Raw genomic sequence first — 20,982 nt, 5'->3', positions numbered from 1 at the left:
GATAAAACTGCAAACCTAGAAAACTTTTTAGAGAAAACTATTTAAAACTGTCAAATTCTGACCAGCGCCCACCCAGCCCCCTTCCAGTGATTCTGTGCCTTGAGTGTGTCTGCGTGTTTACACCCATCCCTCTGCTGGCTGCCCCTCCCCCACCCCATGCGGGCGGCACACCTGCCCTGCCCTGCCCTCCACAGAACTGGGTTCCAAGGGCTGTTCCAGACAACTGCCAACATCACTGAGGGCCCCGTCCCAGTGGCCCTGGGCCCTGGCTCCATTAACCTAAATGTAGCTCCTTAGCGCTAACCTAGGAACCGCCGCTGCCTGCTGAGGGCCATGCCCCTCGTGCCCTTGCCCCAGGCCCGGGTCCTTCAGCGTTGAACACTTCCTTGCTTTTTTCACATGTTTTATGGAATTGTTCACCTGGTTTGAAATAATAAAATGTAGAAAGAAAAAATACCAAGTACTGCTCAGTACTCTTCTGTCCCAGGGCCAGAGACCCAGACTAAGCTGTGCCAAGGTGTTAGTGACCTGAACCTGAATCCTCATTTGTGGCAGGGCCCCAGGTGCTCTGCCCTCCACGTCATCCTCAGGCCCAGTACTCAGCACCTCAGTGTTCCCACTCTGTAGTCATTTCACCTACTGGGGCCTGTAACTCACCCTCCTCTCCTCCCAACCCCTGCACGCCTTGGGTTTGCAGCAGTCTTCAAGCCTTCCTTGGGCAGCAGAGTGGATTTCTTCAGGAGCTGCTAAGGAATTCTTCTATATTGGGAGCAAGAGAGGTGTCCAGTGAGTGGTGCAGAAGGAAAATGTGACTTCTGACCTCCCAGGCCCAAGGCTCGGAGACCATGAGTTGCGGAGCAGCCCCTTCCTTCTCCCAGCCTGAGGTGTTTGCCGGGATCCCTGCTCAGGGTTGGGCTTCCCAGGGTTGACTAAACAGAAAGTCGGGGACAGTAGGCTGCCTGATACATGTTCAGAAAGGTCTCTGCTCCGTTGGTCCCACTCCAAACCTAGGGGGAGAGGGACAGGCAGGTGACTACACTCCATGTGTCCGTGTGTCGGTAGCGGTGGGCTAGGGCCCTAAAAATACGGAGGCTTCTATGAGGCATGGGAAGTGCACGCACGTCGCTGGAGAAGACAAGGGCAGGTGATAAGGCGGCGCGGGCGGAGGGAGGGGTGACCGTTGTGTGAGCTCTGAGCGCCAGGTAAGGCGCCTGGACTTTGTTCCGCGCGCGGGGGCGCTGGGCAGCAGGCGGCGGAGTCTAAGGACGGGGCGGGGCTCCGCGGCGGGCTTCTCCGCAGCCGCCAGGGGGCGCCGTAGTCCATGCCCGGGCCCGCCAGGCTCGTCACGGAGGCTGACGTCAGCGGGTCCTGCGGAGGCCGCGGGGCACAAAGGCAGCTTTGTCGGGCTGCGGCGGCTCCGCGCCTGCCGCAGGACAAAGCGGCCTGGGCCGGGGTCGGCGCCGCGAAGGCGGGAAAGGCGAGGGGTGGGAGGGTGGGGCCGGGGACCCAGGACCCCGCCTCCGCACACCTGCCAGTCCCCGCACTGCCTCAAGGCCCTGAGTGCTGGCAAGAGATGAGAGGCTGCGGCCGCCGGATCGGAAGATCAACGCCCCCCAGCCTCAGTTCCTGCCCCAGTTCCTCCGGCCTTTTCCTGCGACCGCTGCCTCCGAGGCTGAGGGCTGAGGGCCGGCTGATAACAGGATCCTGCGCCCAACCCAGGATCCCTGCCTTCCTTCCAGGCCTGGACCCCGCTGAGCCCCAGATATGCGGGCGGGGCGGGAGCTCCGGTGCGGCGATGCCTGCCCAGCAGGAAGCCGCGCCGGAGACGGTTCCTTCCTTCCCTCCTGAGGGGAACCCTGAACAGAGGAACCATTGAGGGGCCGGCATTGTCTGCCAGATGCACCCAGTGCCTCTCTCCCTGGGTGGGCCCTGTAGGATTCTGGCCAGGATCCCCTTGTACCCAGCTTGCCGTGGGTCTGGGTGGGGTCCTGGCAAGCGAAGTTTCTCTGGGTGCAGACAGCTAGGCCCCCACCTGCCGTTGGCCTTCCTACCCCTGCTCTGATTTGGAGGGCATAAGGCTCCATTGTCCCAGCATTGGCGGGGGCGGCCTTTCAATTCTTCCTTGTCTTTGACAGTTGGGAAATTCCCAGCCATGGGGGGCAGCTGGGGGAGGCCGGGGAAGGGGGATGGCGCATCCCAGGTGTCTTGCACCCTAACGGGAAGGACTCCCTGAGATTGACTCCTGGGGATCCCCTACTGCCTGGAGGTTTCCAGGGCTGAACCTTAGGCTCCCTCATGCCTGGGAGCAACTGGGTCAGGGCAGCTGGAGATTCATTGCTCCCTGGCCCTGTATACCCCAGAGCACACGCAGCTTAAGAAGAGGTATCTTTCTGGCTCCTCCCATGGGCAGCTGCAGCTAAGAGGCCTGGGACCTTTAGACAGGCAGATCTAGGGAAGAGACCCAGGCTCCTGCTTCCAGACATGGGTCCCAGTATGAAGTGGGCTGTCTCCAGCCGGTGGAGACATCTATGAAGCTGATGCATCTTCCAGAGGGCCCACCCCACTCCAAATAGTTGCTCAGGCTACTGATGTGGTGGCAGCCTTGGTATTTTTAACCCATTTGCGGGGTCGGGAAACAGCTGGGGAAGAGAGAAAGAGACAAGCTCTGAAAGCCAGAGCACTTAGAAGGGAGGATTGAGGGGACTCTGTGGAGAAGAGCCAGGCCGGCAGCCACTCCCCAGCTCAAGCCCAGGCCCCCCACAACAGGTGGGTGGAGGCCAAGATGCCAGGTGCAGAATGGGGAGGGGGCTGCATTAGATCTGGGACCTCTGAGGCTGCAGGGTCTGTCAAGGCCTGGAAGAACACCTCACCACGTTCCTGTGCAGCCCCACAGCTCCTGATGTCAGGAAAACTTCCTACTCCCTACCCACCCAGAGCCCCTCAAATCATCCGTCCACAGTCCCCATCCCAGACCCAGAGTGCCAAGCCAGCCACCATGCTAGAGAACACAAGCCCTGACTCCAGCCACCTGGCCTGTGGCCTAGCCAGCCAGATCTTAGCTGCCCTAAGAGTCAGGGAGAGGGCAGGGATGGCACTGTAGGTTCTCTTGACTGAGTTCTGGCTTCAGGCTCACTCCCAAACAACTGAACCCAATCTTTGTGTCTATTGCCCTATAAGAGGTCCTGGAGACTCGCATCTCTGCCATGGGGCTATGCATTCCCCTTACCTCTCCTGGACACCCAGAGGGTCAGCCAGCCCCCATCACACATCCAAGGAGGGCGTCGAGCTAGCTGGGTTATATGTGCAACTGTGTGTGACAGTATGTTCATACCCACCAGGCCACTCAGCTCCTTGGTTAATAACACTGTCCAAGCGGGCAGGGCTCAACACTATGGATCCCTCTCTCCTTCCTGTCTTGGTCTTCCCCTTGCAGGAGATAAGCCCCACAGGTGATCTTACTTAGGAGAAAAATCAGTTTGATATCCCTTCTTGTTGATTCTACTTTCCGACTTCATTGTGGGTAGAGGGCGTCAAGGCTTCTTGATGGAGCTGGCAGAGGGTCAAGGAGGGACCTGAGGTGTCCCTTGTCCATCAGTCTCCCCTTCTCCTCCCCCATAGGCTCAGCAGGTCCAGGAAGGTGTAAGGGCTTTCTTCAGGCATTCTATCTCCTACCTCCCTGGGTCTGTCCTCTGCTGGGTCCTGGTGCCCCCAGTAATACAGCCCCTGGGGAACCCAGAGCCCTGCAGAGAGGCTTGAACCTGGGTGCTACAGGCATCTGGGGCTTCACAAAGGAAAGTTGTGAAGAGAAGTTGTGACACCAGAGAGTTGGATACTGAGTGATGAAGGAGAGCCCAGCAGGTGGTAATGAGGATGGCCTAAAAGCCTGGAGGGCATAGGCCAAGCAAAGTCCTGGCACAGAAAGTGCTGCTGCCTCCCAGAGCACAGGCAGGAACCCCTAAGCTCCAGGGAACTCTCTGCGGTGGGGAGCAGGGTACTATAGAGGGGAGGAGGAGTGTTAGGAAGACCACAGGGACACAGCCTGGGGGTAGGGTGAAGGGGTTGGGCTGCATGCTGCTGGAGGAGGAGGCAGGACCTTCTCAGGTTAACCAGGCAGAAAGATCTCCCTGAGACAGGGGCTCCGGGAGAAGGGATGTGGGCTGGGATGGAGACTTGGAGGAAGAAGACTGAGGAGTCCTCAGGGGTGGGGAGGGATGGAGGTTCAGGTGGAGGGCAGAGACATCGTTGTGCTGGGGACTGTGGCAGGAGGGTTGGTGGGGGAGTGGGGACAGGAGAGGAGCCAAGACCGAGAAGGGGCCCTAGTGAAGGAGGGCTGAAAGAAGCAGCAGTGAAGGGTCTGCCTCGAGGCCTGGGTGCCCAGGATCCCCAGTGCTGAGGTGGCAGCAGGAGCGCACACCTGCGTTCTGCCACCGTAGGGCAGACCTGCTTGGCCTGCCAGCTGCAACCGCAGGGCAAGTGAGCAGAGGCGCAGTCTCCGTAGGGACACACAGCTGGCGAGTGGCAGTCAGGATTCAACCCCGCCCCTTCCAGCCTACTTAAGGGGGTTGATCCCTGAGGCAGGTTCACCCCCACCCCAGCATCCAGAGCTCCGCAGCCTGCACTGCTGGGCAGCTATACCCGAACCAATTAAGGGAAGGTAGTGTTTATGTTAATACATGTTAATAAGCATGGAGTGCCACCCTAGTCTACTTTGGCTGCATTCCTGGCACCCCATCCCACACTCCCCTAAACTCTGGAGGAGGGGTGAGGGAGGCTCCACCCGCCCCTGCCTCGCCCCTCCCCCCTTCTGCTGGGCAATGTAGAAAACAGGAGAGGAGAGCTGTGATGTGGCTGATGGGGGGGGCTGCCCCATCCCTGAGGGGCTGACCTCAGTCCAGGAGGAATGTGCAGGAGGCGGAGGGCAGGGGCGGAGCTGGTGGGGGCAGGGCCATAGCCAGAGGCCCGGGGATCCTGGCGGCCCCTCCCTTGGCCCCTCCACCTCAGCACTGACATGGCCCTCAGAAGGGAAGGGGAACAGGCAAGGAGGGGAAGAGCTGCTCTTTCCAAAAAGGTGGGCCAGGGTACCTGGGAGCATGGCTACTAGGCTGGGGGCGGGTTGGGGAAGGGCCCCAACATCTTCTCCCAAGAGATCTTCCCTGGGTGGGTAGTAGATTGTCAGGGAAGTCAGGCCCCTCAGCCAGGCTTCCCTGGGTCCATTCCTATCCCCCATCTCACCCCCACCCAGTGCCTAATTCCTCAGGGTAGCATGTCCTAGTACCCACGTGGCCAGAACTGGGAAGGGTTGTGATGCTGGAGCCACCAGCCTTGATGGCTAAAGCAGGTGTGAGTGGGAAGCCAAGGCCTGACTAGGCCCAGGCTGGGCACTGGGAGGGTTGGCTCTAGCCTTCCTCAGATGGATGTCCTACCCTAGCCGTAGCACCCAGAGTCCAGGCAGGGGACAGTTCCAGCTGGTGATGGGGGTGAAGAGGCAGGTGGTAGGACTTGGCACCACCATCCAGGTATTTCCACTAACAGGCAGCAAGCAGCATCAGGGCAAGAATCCAGGCAGGCCTTTGCCCATGGGTATCCTGGCAAAGGGTAGAGTTCAGGAGGCTGAGATGGCCCTTGGGCAGTGGTGCAGGTGGCCATATAGCTACTTTCCTAGTTTGTTCCATTCTGTCAAGACTTGGGATCAGGCTGCCTGATTCCAGAATCCTTAGAGAGAGACTCCTAGAGTCCAGAGTAGCTCACCGACAATGACCTTGCTCTTAGAGTGCTGCCTCCATGAGGCCCCTGCCCAGGGTCTGGCATACACTTGGACCTGAGGCTGAAGAACAGAAAGGAGACCTTGTGGGGACAGGGACAACTTGAGCTCCCACCCCTGCAGATCTCACTTCCTGCTCCAGGGAGCGAGTAAAACAATGCAAAGGGCTCAGGTGGTCAAGGGACAGTCCCAAGATGTTGGAAAGATGGTGGGGGTCCTGGTTCTACTTTTCAGTATGGAAACAGGGCTGGGAGGGAATGAGACTGGGACCCTGAGCCTGAGGAACTAAATGCACTGGGGGCAGGTAGGGGGCACAGTAGGGATGGGTGGGGACCTCAGAGGCACTTGCTGATCTTGGCTGCTAGGGTGGAAAATTGTAAACAGCCAAAGAATTTTGTTTGCTTGCATGGGGCCAGGGGAGGCTGCCCAGGTCCAAGGCAGAAGCTGCGAGGAGGAAGAGCCTGCTTCCCGGAAGCCCAAGAGCTCAGGCTGGGGTGCATCCCTCCATTCCCCCTCCTGAAGACACCTGGCCTCCCACTGACCCCCACCCTTCCTCTGCCAGCCAGGCCAGGCCAGGAACACTAGGTCCTGACACTCAGTAAAGGGCATGGCTCCCCCCTGACTGGGCACAGACACCGCTACTCCAGGAGAGCTGGCAGGAGCTGGGTCACAGAACCTCACAGGTTCCCTCACAGGAGCCCACACAGCTTCCCTCATTGACTAACTGTGGAGCTGCTAAGCAGCCTCAGGGAGGTTGTAGGAAGACGCCTTTTATGCGGATTGAGGGGTAAAAGGCCATCCTCAAGCCCTGTTGCGTTCACCCAGGTGGACCAGAAGGCCCCATTCAGCCATTGCCAACATTCAGCCCTTCCAAAGGAGACAGACCCCCAGCAGCACAAACAGGGTCATCCACCGGGCTCAAGTTCAGGCCGAGATCCCAGACCCTTCCCAAGCTGAGCCACCAAGGTTTCAGAGCCCTGTCCTGAATCACAGAGGTCACACAGAATCCCCCTCACTCCCCTGCAGAGATGTGGGACCACCCATCAGGAGGGGTCTCTGGGTGGGCCTACACCACCCCCACCACCCCCACCGCAGTGCAGAAGTGAAACTTGAGGGCCTCTGACTGCCTTGCCTGGCCCTCTCGGGCCCTCCTCTTCTGCCCCAACTGCTGTCCTCACAGCCTCTGACAGCCAGGTGGCAGAAGCACTAAGTGGCCCCAGTGGTGAGGAAGGGCTGGGGCTGGGCTGGGGGCCCGGCATCAGACCCCTAGTTGAGAACTCCTTCTCAGGACATGCAACCCTCCCATGCCAGCTGGCTCCTGGGAACCGAGGTGGCAGTGAGCCCCTCATTACACACCTCCACCTCCCCAGCTGTGTAGGGACAGGTGAGGAACTTGAGTCCCCTGGACTTGCTGTTCCCTCCACTTGCTTCACAGAGCCTTTTGGGGCCAGGGAGGGGGCCCTTCCTCTTTTGCCTGGACTGGCTGCCACACTTCCGGATGGCTCTTGGGCACAGCTATTACCCTGAGGCCCGACAGGGGAGGGGTCGCTCCTCCCCACCCCTCCCTTGTGCCCGCTCCACTCTGGCCTGGCCACCAACTCTGGCTGGCCCCAACTGCCTGCCTGGTCACCAGATCTGCCCGCCCCGTAAACTTGACTGCGGCGCGTGTGGGGCGGCGGCTGGCTTGGTGGAGGCGGGGGCTGCTCCTTAAAGGAGCCGTCAGAGGGTGCCTTGCGGCCTCGCGGCTTCTCCCCTTCTCCAGGGAGGGCTGCCTGGTGTTCCGTGGCATCGCAGACCTCACGGGCTTGGGCTCAGAAGAGGCGGTGGCAAGTGTCAGTGGAGGGAAGGAGGGAGGTGGGGGTCCTGGCACGGGAGGGGTCCGGGGGCTGTGGAACCGGGCAGGAGTTTGGGGGGAGCGATGCGGAATGGCCCTTGGCAGTTGTGCACCCCAGGACCCTGCCCCACTCCAGGGCTCCTGTGCCCAGCACCTGCCCCGCCAGCTCTGGGGAAGACGATGGGCATTGTGGCTAGAGGCTGGCCCCTTGTATGGGGTCCAGGGAAGGGGTCTGGCTCAGAGGTGGAGGAGCTCAAAGACGTGAAACTTGAGGGCTAATGCAGGGGAGGGAGAGGCACGGAGGCAGTGGGGGCTGAGAGAGGGAAGGACAGCTCACTCGAAGCAGGGGTGAGAGGCTGTCTGAGGCCCTTGGCTCTCCCCCGACTTGATTCCTCTTGGGTCTGAAGTCTGAGCTCACAGAATTTCTGTGTAACTAGCTCCTTCCACCCTCGTGTGGGGAGAGAGAGGTCAAGCACAAAGCTGGGCTGCTATATCCGAGTGGCAGCCACCTCTAAGTCAGAAGCTGAGGCTTCTGTGCAGCCTGCACTGCTGGGGCTCCTGGGCAGTACTTCTTCCTCAGAGGCATGGGTTTCAGGCAGGTTTCAGAGTTGAAGGCTGTGCTTTTCTCTGCGGTTGTATTTGCTCACCTGCATGCCCAGAGAAACACACGTACACTTGTATGTGTACACACGTTCGCACACGTCTGAGACACGCATGTGTGCAAAGTGCACACGTGTGCCATATATCTACATGTGTGATACAACTCTCATGCCACACGCTGTCACAGGCGTGCACATCTGCCTGCATACACACAACACACGTACACAATACAGATAACAACACAAAGGGACCCTCAGAAACAGCCACACTCACAGGCGCCCACACCATTGGCTCCAGCCCTAAGGGTGCCTCAGTTCCTCTCTAGGCCTGTGGGTGCACAGCCACCTCCAGAGGCCTCGCCCCTCCTCTCATGTCGCTCTCACTCCCATGACTGGTTTGTTTTGCTCATTACACTTGGCGCCCTCTGAAATGACTGCACTGATCTGAGTCTTTGTTGGCACTCTGCCCCCTCCTGCATGGGGACTTTGTCTGTGTCCCCCAATGTCCCAGGCTGGCATGAAGTAGGCACACAGAGTTTGTGAATTAATGCCTGTGAGTGTGTCTATGAGAGGGGGGTTACTAGGGAGGGTGACGTGGTGGGGCGGGCGCCTGCCCGCGTGGGGGTGACCCCGAGGGTGTGCCCAATGTGGGTGTGTCTGTGATTGTGGCCAGGCAGGGCACACTTGGAGGGAGGGGAGAGCTCGGAAGTGGAATGCGACCCCCCAGCCTCTTTTCCCTAGGGGCTGTAATCTGATCCCTGGGGACTCCCCCCTAGCCTCCTGCCCCGCCCTCGTCCTTGCTGCAGCTCCTTCTCTTCCAGATCCTGGGGCAGAGTCCAGGGCGGCTCAAGGCTCCTCCACACACACCCGCTGAACCCTGAGCACCCTGAGCTGCCCGGCTGGGGCCGGCTAGGGCTGCCGCCATGATCCCGGGCCTGGCCCTGCTCTGGGCAGCAGTGCTGGGGGGTGCTGCCCCCAGCCCTCCCCGCCTTCGGCTCTCCTTCCAAGGTAGGTGCACCTGGCAGGCAAGAGGGCTCGGCTCAGGGTGGGCAGGAGAGAGACCCAGTGTGGGTAGGGGGCACTAAGTTTGCTCTTGCCCTGTGCCCCTGGCCCAGGTTTGACTGGGGGCACTCTCAGGTCATCTCCAGTTAATTAACCCTGTCCTGGCCTCAGCCCCCAACCTTTCTGCACTCATTCTCCTCTAGCTTTCCCAGGAAGACCCCTTCCATTCCCATGGCAACAGATCCTGCCTGTGTCCCATCCACACCCCATACTCCTGACACAGGAGGGTGGTCACTAGGCATCGCACTAAGCTTAGGCTGGTAGCAGCGTGGCGGAGAATCCTCAGCCAGACTTTGGGGTTGGGGTCCTGACCTTCCCTACCTACCCAGGCTCCCCCAGCACCCCGGCCTCCCAGTGCGCCCGCCTGCAGACACTTCTTGTCCAAGCACGCCCAAGGAGTTCAACCTGCTTTTCCTTGGGGGGGTGGGGGGGTGCTGCATTGCCCACCCTGGAAGCTTTTCACATGGGTGGGCCCGTCTTCATGAATGTAAACTCACATGTGGGTAAACTCACATGTGTGGGCCAGGTCACATGTACAACCATGACCTGTGAGAGAGATTACAGGCAGGGGCTGGGGGAAGCTTCCAGCATGGCTGGCAAACCCTCGGTGATGTCCCTACTCCGCAGAGCTCCAGGCTCGGCACGGCCTCCGGACCTTCAGGCTGGAGAGGACCTGCTGCTATGAAGCTCTGCTGGTGGACGAAGAGAGAGGACGCCTGTTTGTGGGCGCCGAGAACCGCGTGGCCTCCCTCAGCCTGGACGACATCAGCAAGCGGGCCAAGAAGGTGCCAGGGACCCCCAGCCTCTGTGCTGCCCAGGGGGGTGGGTCCCCTGAGCAGACACCATCTTCACAGAGATCAGGCAAAGGCCCTTGACCTGTGTCCCCCTTCCCCGGTCCCCTTGCAGCTGGCCTGGCCTGCCCCTGTGGAATGGCGAGAGGAGTGCAACTGGGCGGGCAAGGACATTGGTGTGAGTGCTGGTTGCCCGGGGCAGGAGTGTGGAGGCCTGGCCCCTTGCTGCACAGACAGCAGTGCTAGGACAGAGGCCTGCCTGTTCTGGCTGGGATGGGGGCAGGGGGTCGAGGTGGCTCAAGTTTGGAGGTAGTGAGTCAGGGAGGAGGCTCATGTGATTCTTCCTGGGGGCCTTTGAGTCACAGGGGGCCACACAGGCCTGTGTTTCTCCATGTGCCCCTTCTGTGAGAGGTGGGCTGATCTGGTCACCGAGGGCACACAGGTTCCTGCAGCCCATGTTGGTACTTGCCTGGACTGATGCAGAAGAGAGGATGGGGTGAGGTACCACTGGCAAGCTGGGACCTCTTAAGGCCACCTCCCTGGAGGAGGCCTCATCGTCTCTGCCCCCGCCTGCCCACTAGACTGAGTGCATGAACTTCGTGAAGTTGCTGCATGCCTACAACAGCACCCACTTGCTGGCCTGTGGCACAGGGGCCTTCCACCCCACCTGTGGATTTGTGGAGGTGGGCCACCGGCTGGAGGTAAGACCAGATCTAGGCAGAGAGGGAGGTTGGGAGGTAAAGTAGGGCCTGGAAGTACCAACTGCCCCCTGCCTCCCAGGAGCCCACGCTCCGGCTGGACCTTCGAAGGCTGGAGGATGGCAAGGGCAAGAGTCCTTATGACCCCAGGCATCAGGCTGCCTCCGTGCTGGTGGGTGAGTCCAACGACTAGGGCCCCTCAGAGACTCTAGAACCCCTGATAGCCCCTGAGATCCTCTATGGCATCACTGACTCCTTAAGAGCTACTGGAGCTCTACAAGCACTCCCCGCAGAGAGCCTTCAGATTGGTTCAGCAGCCCTTACTCTATCTCCAGGGAAAGAACTGTACTCAGGGGTGGCTGCAGACCTCATGGGCCGGGACTTCACCATCTTCCGTAGCCTGGGACAACGTCCAAGTCTCCGAACAGAACCACACGACTCTCGCTGGCTCAATGGTGAAAGGCTGGTGGGGCTATCGGGAGGGGGCTCTCATCCCCAACAGGGTAGGTGCCTAGTAAGACCCATAGAGGAAGTGAACAGTGGGTGCAGCCAGGTCTCACCAAGTATCCACCATGTGTCAAGCTCTGTGCCAGGCACTGGGGCTGCAGGGCAGACAAGACTTGTATGGCCCATGCCCTCGTTGAGTTCACAGACCTCAGAACAGATACATAATAAGATGGTTCCAATGGCAATTAGACCAGTGAGTGAACAGACAGAAAGGGAAAAGGAGACCAGGTGGTAAGAGAACTGGAGAAAGGAAGCCACTCTGCTGAGGACAGGGGAGAGCTAATTCCCAAAACACAGGAGGATTGAGGGAAGAGCATTCCAGGCAAAGAGAACAACTAGTACAAAGGCTCCCGGGCAAGAACAAGCCAAGGAACAGACCCATGAAAGGAAAAAGGATAAGGGGTCTGTATTGTCAGAGGCCAGGGTCATTTGTTCTAAGAGTGAGGGGACCCAGCAGAGTATTCACAGCAGTAACAGGAGGCATCTGCTTCCTGATCAAGAGGAATATTCTTGAGTGAAGGTAAAACCCCAGTATCCCATCTCCCTCCTTTCTGGCCCGTGGCCCGTGGCCTGGGGAACGGTCAGGGATGGGTCAGGGATGCGTCAGGGATGCGGGAGAGGCCTGTGTGTCTAGAGAGTCTTGGTCTCTGCTGCCCTCTGGTGGTTACTTCTTGACTCACAGGCCCTGATCCTCGATGCTGTCCCCTAGATTGCCATCCTATCTGGAGGCTGGGTGGTCAGAGGCTGCCCTGAGGGCTTCTGGGGGCACTAGAGGAAGGAGGGAGTGTGCGTGCACCAGGACCCATGAGTGGCAGGGCCAGGACCTTTCTAACCCCATGCCTCCTGCTGCTAGAGCCCAAGTTCGTCAAGGTCTTTTGGATCCCAGAGAGTGAGAATCCTGACGATGACAAGATCTACTTCTTCTTCCGTGAGTCGGCAGTGGAGGCTTCACCATCAATGGGACGCCAGACTGTGTCCCGGGTTGGCCAGATCTGTCGGGTGAGGAGTCCCTGAGCCACAGCCGGTGACCAAGTCCCTGCCCTTTTGCCTGTCTGGACCTTCCCCTCATCCCCACTGATTGACCCCACAGAATGACGTGGGAGGCCAGCGAAGCCTGGTCAACAAGTGGACCACATTCCTGAAGGCTCGCCTGGTGTGTGCAGTGCCAGGCGTTGAGGGTGACACACACTTTGACCACCTCCGTGAGTGCCAAGAGTGCAAGATGGGGTTGGAGAGAGGGAGTGCAATGGGCCTAGACTCAGGAGCCAGGCTGCCCAGAGGGCTGTGTGCCCTCCCCCAACTAGGCTTCTTCCCCACAGAGGATGTGTTCCTGCTGTCCTTGAGGGACCGCTGGAGCCCACTGCTCTACGCTGTCTTCTCCACATCGAGGTGAGGGGCAGGAGGTAGTGGGCAGGGCCCACTGGGTTCTGCTGGACCCCTCACTCTGCTCATGTCTTTGCTTGCAGCACCGTCTTCCAGGGCTCTGCAGTGTGTGTGTACAGCATGAACGATGTGCGTCGGGCCTTCCTGGGGCCCTTTGCACACAAGGAAGGGCCCATGCACCAGTGGGTGTCTTACCAGGGCCGTGTCCCCTACCCCCGACCAGGCATGGTGCGTAGCCCCAGGATTCCCACCACAACCCACTTAAAGTCTCAGGGGTGGAAAACTTGGCCTGGGATCTTCTTGGTGAATGTAGTTTTTTCCCTTCATTACGGGTGAGAAAGTATTACCCTCGTCAGACAGGGCTCCTCAGAGGAAGTGCATATTTCCCCCTAAGACTCCCAAGGGCAAGGCTGGGTTTTCTCTCTTCAGATTCTCAGGGCAGGGCTCTGTCCATTAGCACTCCCCTACACTCCCGGTTCCTGGAGGTCTCTTGGGGGCCCACCAGGCCCTCATACCCACATCCCTGTCATGCCTCCTCCCCACCGGCCCAGTGCCCCAGCAAGACCTTTGGCACCTTCAGTTCTACCAAGGACTTTCCTGATGACGTCATTCAATTTGCCCGGAACCACCCCCTCATGTACAATTCAGTCCTGCCCATGGGTGGTCGCCCCCTCTTCATACAAGTGGATGCCGGGTACACCTTTACCCAGATCACTGCAGACCGTGTAGCAGCTGCTGATGGACACTACGATGTCCTCTTCATTGGCACAGGTCAGTGTCCTGCCATGACCACCCATAAAACTCTGTCCAGACTCTGTTCCGCCTCTTAGCAGAAGCTGCTCCTGTCCAATCCCATCTCTACATCTTTGCCTGGGTTATGCCCTCATCTCCTTTTGGATGTTGCTCTGGTTGTTCCAACCCACATTCTTCACCTACCCAACCATGCTGAGGGTAAAGGCCACAGAAGTGAGGAGACCCCTAGTCCTAGCCGACAGGAAACACAAGGAATCACTCATTCCTCATCCCTGCAGACGCTGGCACAGTGCTGAAGGTGATCTCAGTCCCCAAGGGCAGCCAGCCTAACGGGGAGGGGCTGCTCTTGGAGGAGCTGCACGTGTTTGAGGTGAGGCCTAGCCCCCTTCTCCTGGAGGAACCCCACCCACCCCATTGATCTCTGATCCCAGCGCTCCTCCTCCTCTCAGGATTCATCTGCTATCACCAGCATGCAAATCTCTTCCAAGAGGGTAAGTGACTCTGCAGAAGGCTTGGGAGCAGAAGGGACCCAGTGTGTTCCCCTGGCGCCCTTACCCCCACGCCTCCCTTGGTAGGTCTAAGCACTGGGTTTGAGTATAGGTTCTGCCTTCGCTAGATCTGAGACCTCAGTGTTCTTATCTGTCAAGTGGGGTCAGGGATCCCTGACCAATGGGAGGAGGGCACAGGGCTGCCTTCGGTCAGCCCGGAGCCCCTCGTGCCCCCTAGCACCAGCTGTACGTAGCCTCCCGGAGCGCGGTCGCCCAGATCCCGTTGCACCTCTGTGCTGCCCACGGCCGCGCCTGTGCGGAATGCTGCCTCGCGCGTGACCCTTACTGCGCCTGGGACGGGGCCGCGTGCACGCGCTTCCAGCCCAGCTCTAAAAGGTGGGCAGGGTCGGGGGCGGGCCACCTGGAGTTATTTGCAGCACCTGGCTAAAAGAAGAAGGGCTCACGGAGGCTCTAATGTATCAATGCACCCCCCAGGCGGTTCCGGCGGCAAGACGTGAGGAACGGCGACCCCAGCACGCTGTGCTCTGGGGGTGAGTGCCCCAGCTGCCCCCACGCCTTTGAAGATGTCCCACCCTGCCCTGCCTGAATCTGACATTCCTTTGCCCTCCCCAGACTCCTCTCATCCCGCCCTGCTGGAGCGGAAGGTGTTCGGTGTGGAGGGCGGGAGCGCCTTCCTCGAGTGTGAGCCCCGTTCGCTGCAGGCGCGCGTCGAATGGACCTTGCAGCGCGCAGGAGAGGCGACCTACACCCAGGTGAGCCTCATGCCGGCTCCCTTCCCAAACAGGCCTTTGTCCCGCCCCCGACATCCAGGGGAGCCCCGCCCTTGTCAATGAGGCCCTTGGCCTGCTCCCACCTCTAGACTAGGTCCGACCCCGCCCAGTGAGACTCCGTCCAGTTAGACCCCTTATGTCCAGTTTGGTCCCTTACCTGAACCCCACATCCTGGTGAGGCCCTATTCCATCTAACTAGACTCCGGCCCCCCCCCATCCGAGAGGAGTCCCGCCCTCGCCCCGCCCATTGAGGCCCCTGCCCCGCCCCTATGTCCAGGTAAACCCCGTCCCGGGAGGGTTTCCTCTTTTACACCACCCATGCCAGTGCACCCAGCCTTCATCTGTACGCCTGCGGGAGCCCCTTACCTGCTCCCGCTCGGCCACCGTTGACCCTCTGCCTCTCCTGGACCGACCTGGAGCCGGGTTTCCCCGTTCCTGACCCCGAAGCCCACACCTCCCACTGGCCCCGCCTGCAGGTAGCTGTGGAGGAGCGCGCAGAGCGCCTGACGCGGGGACTGCTGCTGCGCGGGCTGCGGCGCGGGGACTCTGGCGTGTACCTTTGCGCAGCTGTGGAACAGGGCTTTTCGCAGCCGCTGCGTCGCCTGGTGCTACACGTGCTGAGTGCTGCGCAGGCTGAAAGGCTGGCCCGGACCGAGGAGGCTGCGCCCGTCCCCCCTCCAGGCCCCAAGCTCTGGTACCGGGACTTCCTGCAGCTGGTGGAGCCAGGCGGCGGCGGCGCGAGTTCCCTGCGAATGTGTCGTCTGCAGCCCGAGTCGCGCCCACCGCCTCCCGAGTCACGGAGGAAGGGCCGAAACCGGCGAAGGCACGCGCCAGAGCCGCGCGCCGAGCGGGGGCCACGCAGCGCGGCGCACTGGTGACTGGGCAGGCCGCGCCGGGTACAGGGAAGGAGGCTACAGGCAGGAGAGCGGGAGGACAGACCCTGGAGGACGCACAGCTAGGGGGCCTGGCACATTGGTCCCTGGTTGATGGAGACACCAACCGACAGGCCCTGGCTGAGGGGCAGCCTCGCCGGCTTATTTATTAACAGAGGGTAACCCTTGAATGTAGCTCTGGGAGGGACGGCTCAGGCCGGGCGCAGGGTCCGGCTGGTCGGGAAGAGGCAGATAAGCAGGGCTCCAGAGCAACGACCTGGTCGGAGGAGGTGCCCAGAGTGCCCACCCCGGGATGAAGACTTCCTCCCTGGGCAATGAGCAGAAAGCTGTGAACAGGGTGAGCTGGTGGGGGCGGGAGTGGGACAGGCCGACTGTACTAATGCAATAAACACATTATGAGCCGAAGCTGGAATGGCCCCAGCTGACAACCGCTGGTTCTAGGTCTTGCTGTGTGGCCTTGGGCAACTTCCTAGCAGTCCTAGGACCTCGGTTTCTGAAAAGGATGCTGTGGTGAGGATTAAAGGCAGTTTCCATGTGACTGAGTGGATTCTGTGGGGCCTTTGCGGCCCTACTGACCTGCACAGTGTATTCTGAATATGATTTCTTGACTGAGTAGTATGAAGAAAATCAAATTTGGTGATATGGTAAATAATGTGAGAAAGCATCACTGAGGAGGTGACATTTGAGCTAAACAACAAGGAGCCAGTCATGGGAGTGTCTAGGGGTGGAATGTTCCAGGAGGCAACAGCTAGTGCAAGGGTCCTGAGGTGGAAACAAGGTTGCTGTGTGTGAGAAACATCAAGGAGGCCAATGTGATACAGTGGATGGATTTGGGATGTTTTAGGAGGTGGGGCCTCATTGTCTTGCTTCGTCCCAGTTGGGGAGAAGGGCCACAGGGGTCTAACAGCAGAGGGTGGGCCCTAAACCTGGCTACTTCCTCCCTTCAAGGGTAAGTGGTACCATGCCTCCTCACACAACATGGTGTGTGTGGAGAGAGGAGGGAGGATCTAAACTGCAGACATGTAGCTGTATTCCATTCTCACAGGTCCTGTGCCAGGGAGGAACCATTGTCCTTCCCGTTTTACAGATGAAAAAATGGAGGTCAGAGAGTAGGCAATCTGTTAACCAAGGTTGTAAACTTATTAACAGAAATACCAATCTTCAACCTGAGTCTGCCTACAGACTAAAATGAGTGCCTACCTACAGGTGTGTCTCTGCCCCCTTTGGGGGCTCTCAGAGCCCTCATTGCAATGCGCTCCAGCTATCCATCACCCCAATCCCTGGTGCCAGCAGGTCACACGGGTAGGTGCTTGTCCATGTGCTTGGAGAAGAGATGGCCCAACTTCGGGTTGGGGTCTTTGTGGGTAGAGGCACAGGGCTCCCTTACATATCTTGGCTGCCATGTGGGGCAGGCATTGCTGGAGGTGAGCATTGAGGCAGCTTGTCTGGATAAAGACACCAAGGCCTTTGCATGTATGGTGGTGGTAGGGTTCCTCAGGAAAGGCCCTGGGCACACATATTAGTGGAGGTGTGCTCTTGTCTGGGCTGCATCACCAGCCAGATAGTCTAGGCTGGCCCATGTGGGTCACTCCACCCCTTCTCATGGCTGAGAGCTGCCCCCTCTAAATATAGCCCAGTGGGCTGAGCTCAGGCCTATTTTAGGCCCAGGCTGGGAGGTGGCCAGTTTTCCCCAGGCTCTGAGGAGCCGCTGCTGCTTCCATCCTGTCCTGCTACTGGGTGCTATTATCAGCCCCACAACTGCCCACCGCCCGCCATGCCTGAGGACACCCAAGAAGGTAGGAGATAACTAGGGGGGGGGCATGGCCCCAGTCCTGTGATCCTGTGAACCACGGAGCAAACCCACTTTGTCCCAATGACCTCACTTCCTTAACTAGTCATCAAACACCATACCCTAAGTTGAGTAAGGGGACCTGCCTCCTGTACATGGAGAAAAGGCTACGCCTGGAACCCCACCTCCCCTTAGGGCCTGCTAGGGACAGCAGGGAGGGATTGGGGGGCGCGACTCACTTGGGAGGTAGTCACCTATAGGCTATGCCCAAGTGGGTGTGGGCTGGGTAGGTGGCTGGCCAGTTCAGCTCTTCATTCAGGGAGGAAGCTGGGATTGGGGGCGGGCAGTGGCTCCAGGAAGCATTTGGGCTTGCAGCCCAGGGCCTGGGAGTGGAGAGATCTCTGATCTCCTCCAACTTGGGCCTAAGTGGACCCAACCATTAGCCAGTTAGGATCCCTTGGCCTGGCCAGACTGACAGCTAGTTAAGATTTTGGTGGCCACTCTCCTAACTACCCCCCTGCATGCAAGAAGTAGAGGTTCAGAGGGGCCGCAGCAGGGATGACCCGCTGTGTCACTGCTCCCGGAAGGCCTAGCTGGTCAACTCTTTTGTCACATTTTCAACATTTCAACTGGATGGGAGGGGCCCAGCTCCCAGTAGTGGAGGATGTTTGCCTCCTTTTGGGATCATAACAATGATGTTTACCATGATTTTCCTGGTAATGAAGAGAATCTGAGTTCAATTTAGAAAGTGTGGGGAGGTGCACCTGGGTGGCTCAGTCGGTTAAGTGGCCAACTCTTGATCTCGGCTCAGGTCATGATCTCCCCGTTGGTGAGTTCAAGCCCCACATGGGACTCTGCACAGACAGTGCTAGTGGAGGCTGCTTGGGATTCCCTCTCTCCCCCTCTCTCTGCCCCTCCCAAACTCCCAAAAGGGCAAGCTTGCTCTCTCTCTCAAATAAACATTAAAAAAAAAAAGTGTTGGGAAAGCAGAGCCAAGTGCAGAGGAATATAATATGACCCCTGACCCAAACATAATGACTGGCAGCATCTTATTTTATTTTGGAGCATTTCAAGGGGCAGTTTCAAGCAGTTCATGAAGGCTGTTATTGTTCTGAAAGTGATAGAGTCCAATTGCCTTTGCCCCTATCAGGTGTTCCCTCAATACCCCCTACAGATACCTAGCAGCCAGCTGGGTATCTGGAAGTTTTTTTTTTTTTTTTAAATGTTTTATTTATTTATTTCTAGGAGAGAGAGAGACAGCATGAACAGGGGAGGGTCAGAGAGAGAGGGAGTGACAGACTCTGAAACAGGCTCCAGGCTCTGAGCTGGCAGTCAGCACAGAGCCCGACGCGGGGCTCGAACCCACGAACCGCGAGATCATGACCTGAACGAAAGTCGGACGCTTAACCGACTAAGCCACCCGGGCGCCCCTGGGTATCTGGAAGTTTAAGAGACCAAGATTTTTTTAAAAAGTCAAGGAAGTAAATAATATATAATTTTTTAGAAATCACAAAATAAATACTTTTGGTGGATCCCAAAATAAGATCACAAGAAAAGTACAGGGGTCCCAGTGACTAAAGGGGCAGAGGCTGTGAATGGATAATTAGGAAGCCGCACACACACACCCCCATCAGGCCCTCTAGGCAAAGAAACCCAAATAAGTAAAAAGAAAAAAAAAAGCCTTTTCTCATCTCCCAACTGGCAAATGTGTATACATGTATGTCTATAAAGTTTTCATTGAAAATGCCTAATGGTGGTGACGTTGTACCCTTTTGGGGGTTGTGGATAGTTAGTCTGGAGGACAGCTTAATAATGGCTTAAAGAAAAAGTCCCTGCTCTTTAAGCCAGTAATTTTGCTTCTGGGAATCCGTCCTTATTAACAATTAGGAAATTGGGAAAAACCTTCATAGTCAATGATGCATGTCCTTTCCTAGGAGTTATTAACTTCCAAAGGGAACTGGAAACAACCTAAATGCCCAGGCAGCCTCAAAGGGATGCCTCAAGAGAGACCTCAGAAGCATGTAGAACAGCTTGATGACAAAGGCATGTCACATGTTGAGTGAAAACAGCAGGGTTCACAGAAGTACAGCAGAATCACGCTGAGTATGTTAGCAGAGCCAAGGCCACAAGGCACAAGCACCCCCCAGCTAGGATGGAGACATCGAGCTGCCAGGCACTGGGTCTGGCCTAGCGGCCAGCTCACAGGGTCTGCAGGGGAAACTGACAGCAGAGGAGGCAGGAATGAATTTCATGCACTGTGGCGTTGGTCTTTCAAAGCTGACACACTCTTCTCTAGAAATGAGCAGGCAGAGGAATGCCTGAAAAGTCCTTGAGGTGCTTAGAAGGAAACAAAAGTGAGCAGGTCAAACGCACCTCCTGCTACTGTGTGTGTTAACAGGCCTAAGGAATTCCGGGGTCCTCCTGGCTCTGAATCAAATGTTCCCGAGCTCGTTTTAGGGCATTAGGAGCCAATGTCCCTTTGTCCTATCCCATCTTCTCTGAGCCGTCGCCGCATGAAGCCACCTTAAAGAAGGGAGGGGGTGACCTGCTGGCTGACCCAACCCTGCACTGTCCCAGCAGACACCTTGGCACTAACACCGAGCCCAAGGATCAGGGCACCACTGGCCCCCAACCACATACAGGAGGTGCGCCTGCACCAGGTGGAGTCCATCAGCGACCTGCACAGTGGAGGTGAGGGGCACAGGGCTGGGGACTGATGTGCTGGGAGGGGAGGAAAGCAGGCACAGCCCCTACCCTCCTGATGCCCCGTTTGTCCTGCAGGTTCGCTGTGCCCCTACCTGGCTGAAGAGGCGCAGCCATGGGACGAGCTACTGGGCATTTTGCCACCGTCGCTATGTGCCCAGGTTGGCTGCAGCCCTGTGCACGGCAGGGGAGGCTTCCTGCTGCTTGCATTGCTGGTGTTCACCTGCCTGGCGCTCGCCATCCTGGCCGTCTACCTGAGTGGTACGGCTGGACGGTGAGGGGAGCCGGGGCGGGGGGGGGGGGGGGCGGGGAGACTGAGGGCGAGTAACTGGGACTGCAAGACCTTTCTGCACAACTGACCGAGGTAGTGAGGTGGGGAGTTGTGGGGTAGCCTGTGGTCTGACAGTCCCCCTTTCCTATCCGCCTGTCCACAGTGCTGCAGAGTGAATCTCTCCGCATGCTGGCACACACACTGCGCACCCAGGAGGAGACGCTGCTCAAACTCCGGCTCGCCAGCCTCAGCCAGCTGCGGAGGCTCAACTCCAGTGAGGCCCGAGCACCCAGCTGAGATACCATTTGAACCTGGAGTGCGCGCGCGCGTGCGTGTGTAATAAAGTCGCCATTGGCAGGTTTCTCCTTACCCATTGCTCCACACTACTTCCTTGGTGAGATTTTTGTACAAGAGTCTAATCTGACCCCACAGCTACCTGCCTCTCCTGTCTTCAAGCCAGGCCGGGCCAAGTTTTCTGGTGCCCAGGTCCTGCTTTGGGTGGCCCAAGGTCAGAGGAAGGGACACCAGCTTCCTGGCTCCTTCCGTGGCCTGACAGCAGCCTCTGGCTTCCTCCAGATAGGTTCAGAGTCTAGAAATAGCTGCCCCCCAACTCCAGTTGCCCAAACTCTGCCAGGCCTCCCAGTGGGGGTCCAGCCTCG

The 20,982-nt window shown here is 58.4% G+C and overlaps 2 protein-coding genes across 5 annotated transcripts; both read left to right on the top strand.

The window, feature by feature from the left end:
• Positions 1-4,977: 4,977 nt before the first annotated feature.
• Positions 4,978-20,009, top strand: SEMA3B (semaphorin 3B). Of its 4 annotated transcripts, none has more exons than XR_005527699.1 (19): positions 4,978-5,068; positions 9,016-9,202; positions 9,884-10,041; positions 10,163-10,225; positions 10,629-10,748; positions 10,828-10,921; positions 11,081-11,200; positions 12,106-12,251; positions 12,343-12,454; positions 12,572-12,641; positions 12,719-12,863; positions 13,187-13,406; positions 13,667-13,758; positions 13,838-13,879; positions 14,115-14,272; positions 14,372-14,427; positions 14,510-14,649; positions 15,144-15,897; positions 19,930-20,009. XR_005527699.1 is itself a non-coding variant. In XM_039228104.1 (18 exons), exons 2-18 carry the CDS (start codon positions 9,118-9,120, stop codon positions 15,543-15,545), a joined length of 2,223 nt encoding a protein of 740 aa, XP_039084035.1. In that variant the 5' UTR covers positions 4,978-5,068; positions 9,016-9,117; the 3' UTR covers positions 15,546-16,588. The 4 variants fall into 4 exon arrangements, 2 of the variants coding, with proteins under 2 accessions (XP_039084035.1, XP_039084036.1); XR_005527700.1 differs by having other exon boundaries at positions 19,927-19,955; XM_039228104.1 differs by lacking the exon at positions 19,930-20,009 and having other exon boundaries at positions 15,144-16,588.
• On the top strand, positions 17,335-20,692 carry LSMEM2 (leucine rich single-pass membrane protein 2). The gene is made up of 4 exons (XM_039228068.1): positions 17,335-17,356; positions 19,930-20,040; positions 20,131-20,313; positions 20,487-20,692. Exons 1-4 carry the CDS (start codon positions 17,335-17,337, stop codon positions 20,618-20,620), a joined length of 450 nt encoding a protein of 149 aa, XP_039083999.1. The 3' UTR covers positions 20,621-20,692.
• Positions 20,693-20,982: the final 290 nt, after the last annotated feature.

The sequence above is a fragment of the Hyaena hyaena genome, unplaced genomic scaffold (genome assembly GCF_003009895.1).
Source record: "Hyaena hyaena isolate Hyena2069 unplaced genomic scaffold, ASM300989v1 scaffold_30, whole genome shotgun sequence".
NCBI classification, from domain to species: domain Eukaryota; kingdom Metazoa; phylum Chordata; class Mammalia; order Carnivora; family Hyaenidae; genus Hyaena; species Hyaena hyaena.
This window is presented reverse-complemented; position numbering and strand designations above follow the sequence as displayed.

Bases quoted from the DNA above. Each gene is read 5' to 3' on its own strand.
- LSMEM2 (XM_039228068.1), top strand. From the start codon at position 17,335: ATGCCTGAGGACACCCAAGAAG. The intron at 17,357-19,929 runs GTAGGAGATAAC...CTGTCCCAGCAG, and splicing joins GCCTGAGGACACCCAAGAAG to ACACCTTGGCACTAACACCG. The intron at 20,314-20,486 runs GTACGGCTGGAC...GCCTGTCCACAG, and splicing joins CCTGGCCGTCTACCTGAGTG to TGCTGCAGAGTGAATCTCTC.
- SEMA3B (XM_039228104.1), top strand. From the start codon at position 9,118: ATGATCCCGGGCCTGGCCCTGCTCTGGGCAGCAGTGCTGGGGGGTGCT. The intron at 10,922-11,080 runs GTGAGTCCAACG...CTCTATCTCCAG, and splicing joins GGCTGCCTCCGTGCTGGTGG to GGAAAGAACTGTACTCAGGG. The intron at 12,642-12,718 runs GTGAGGGGCAGG...CTTTGCTTGCAG, and splicing joins GCTGTCTTCTCCACATCGAG to CACCGTCTTCCAGGGCTCTG.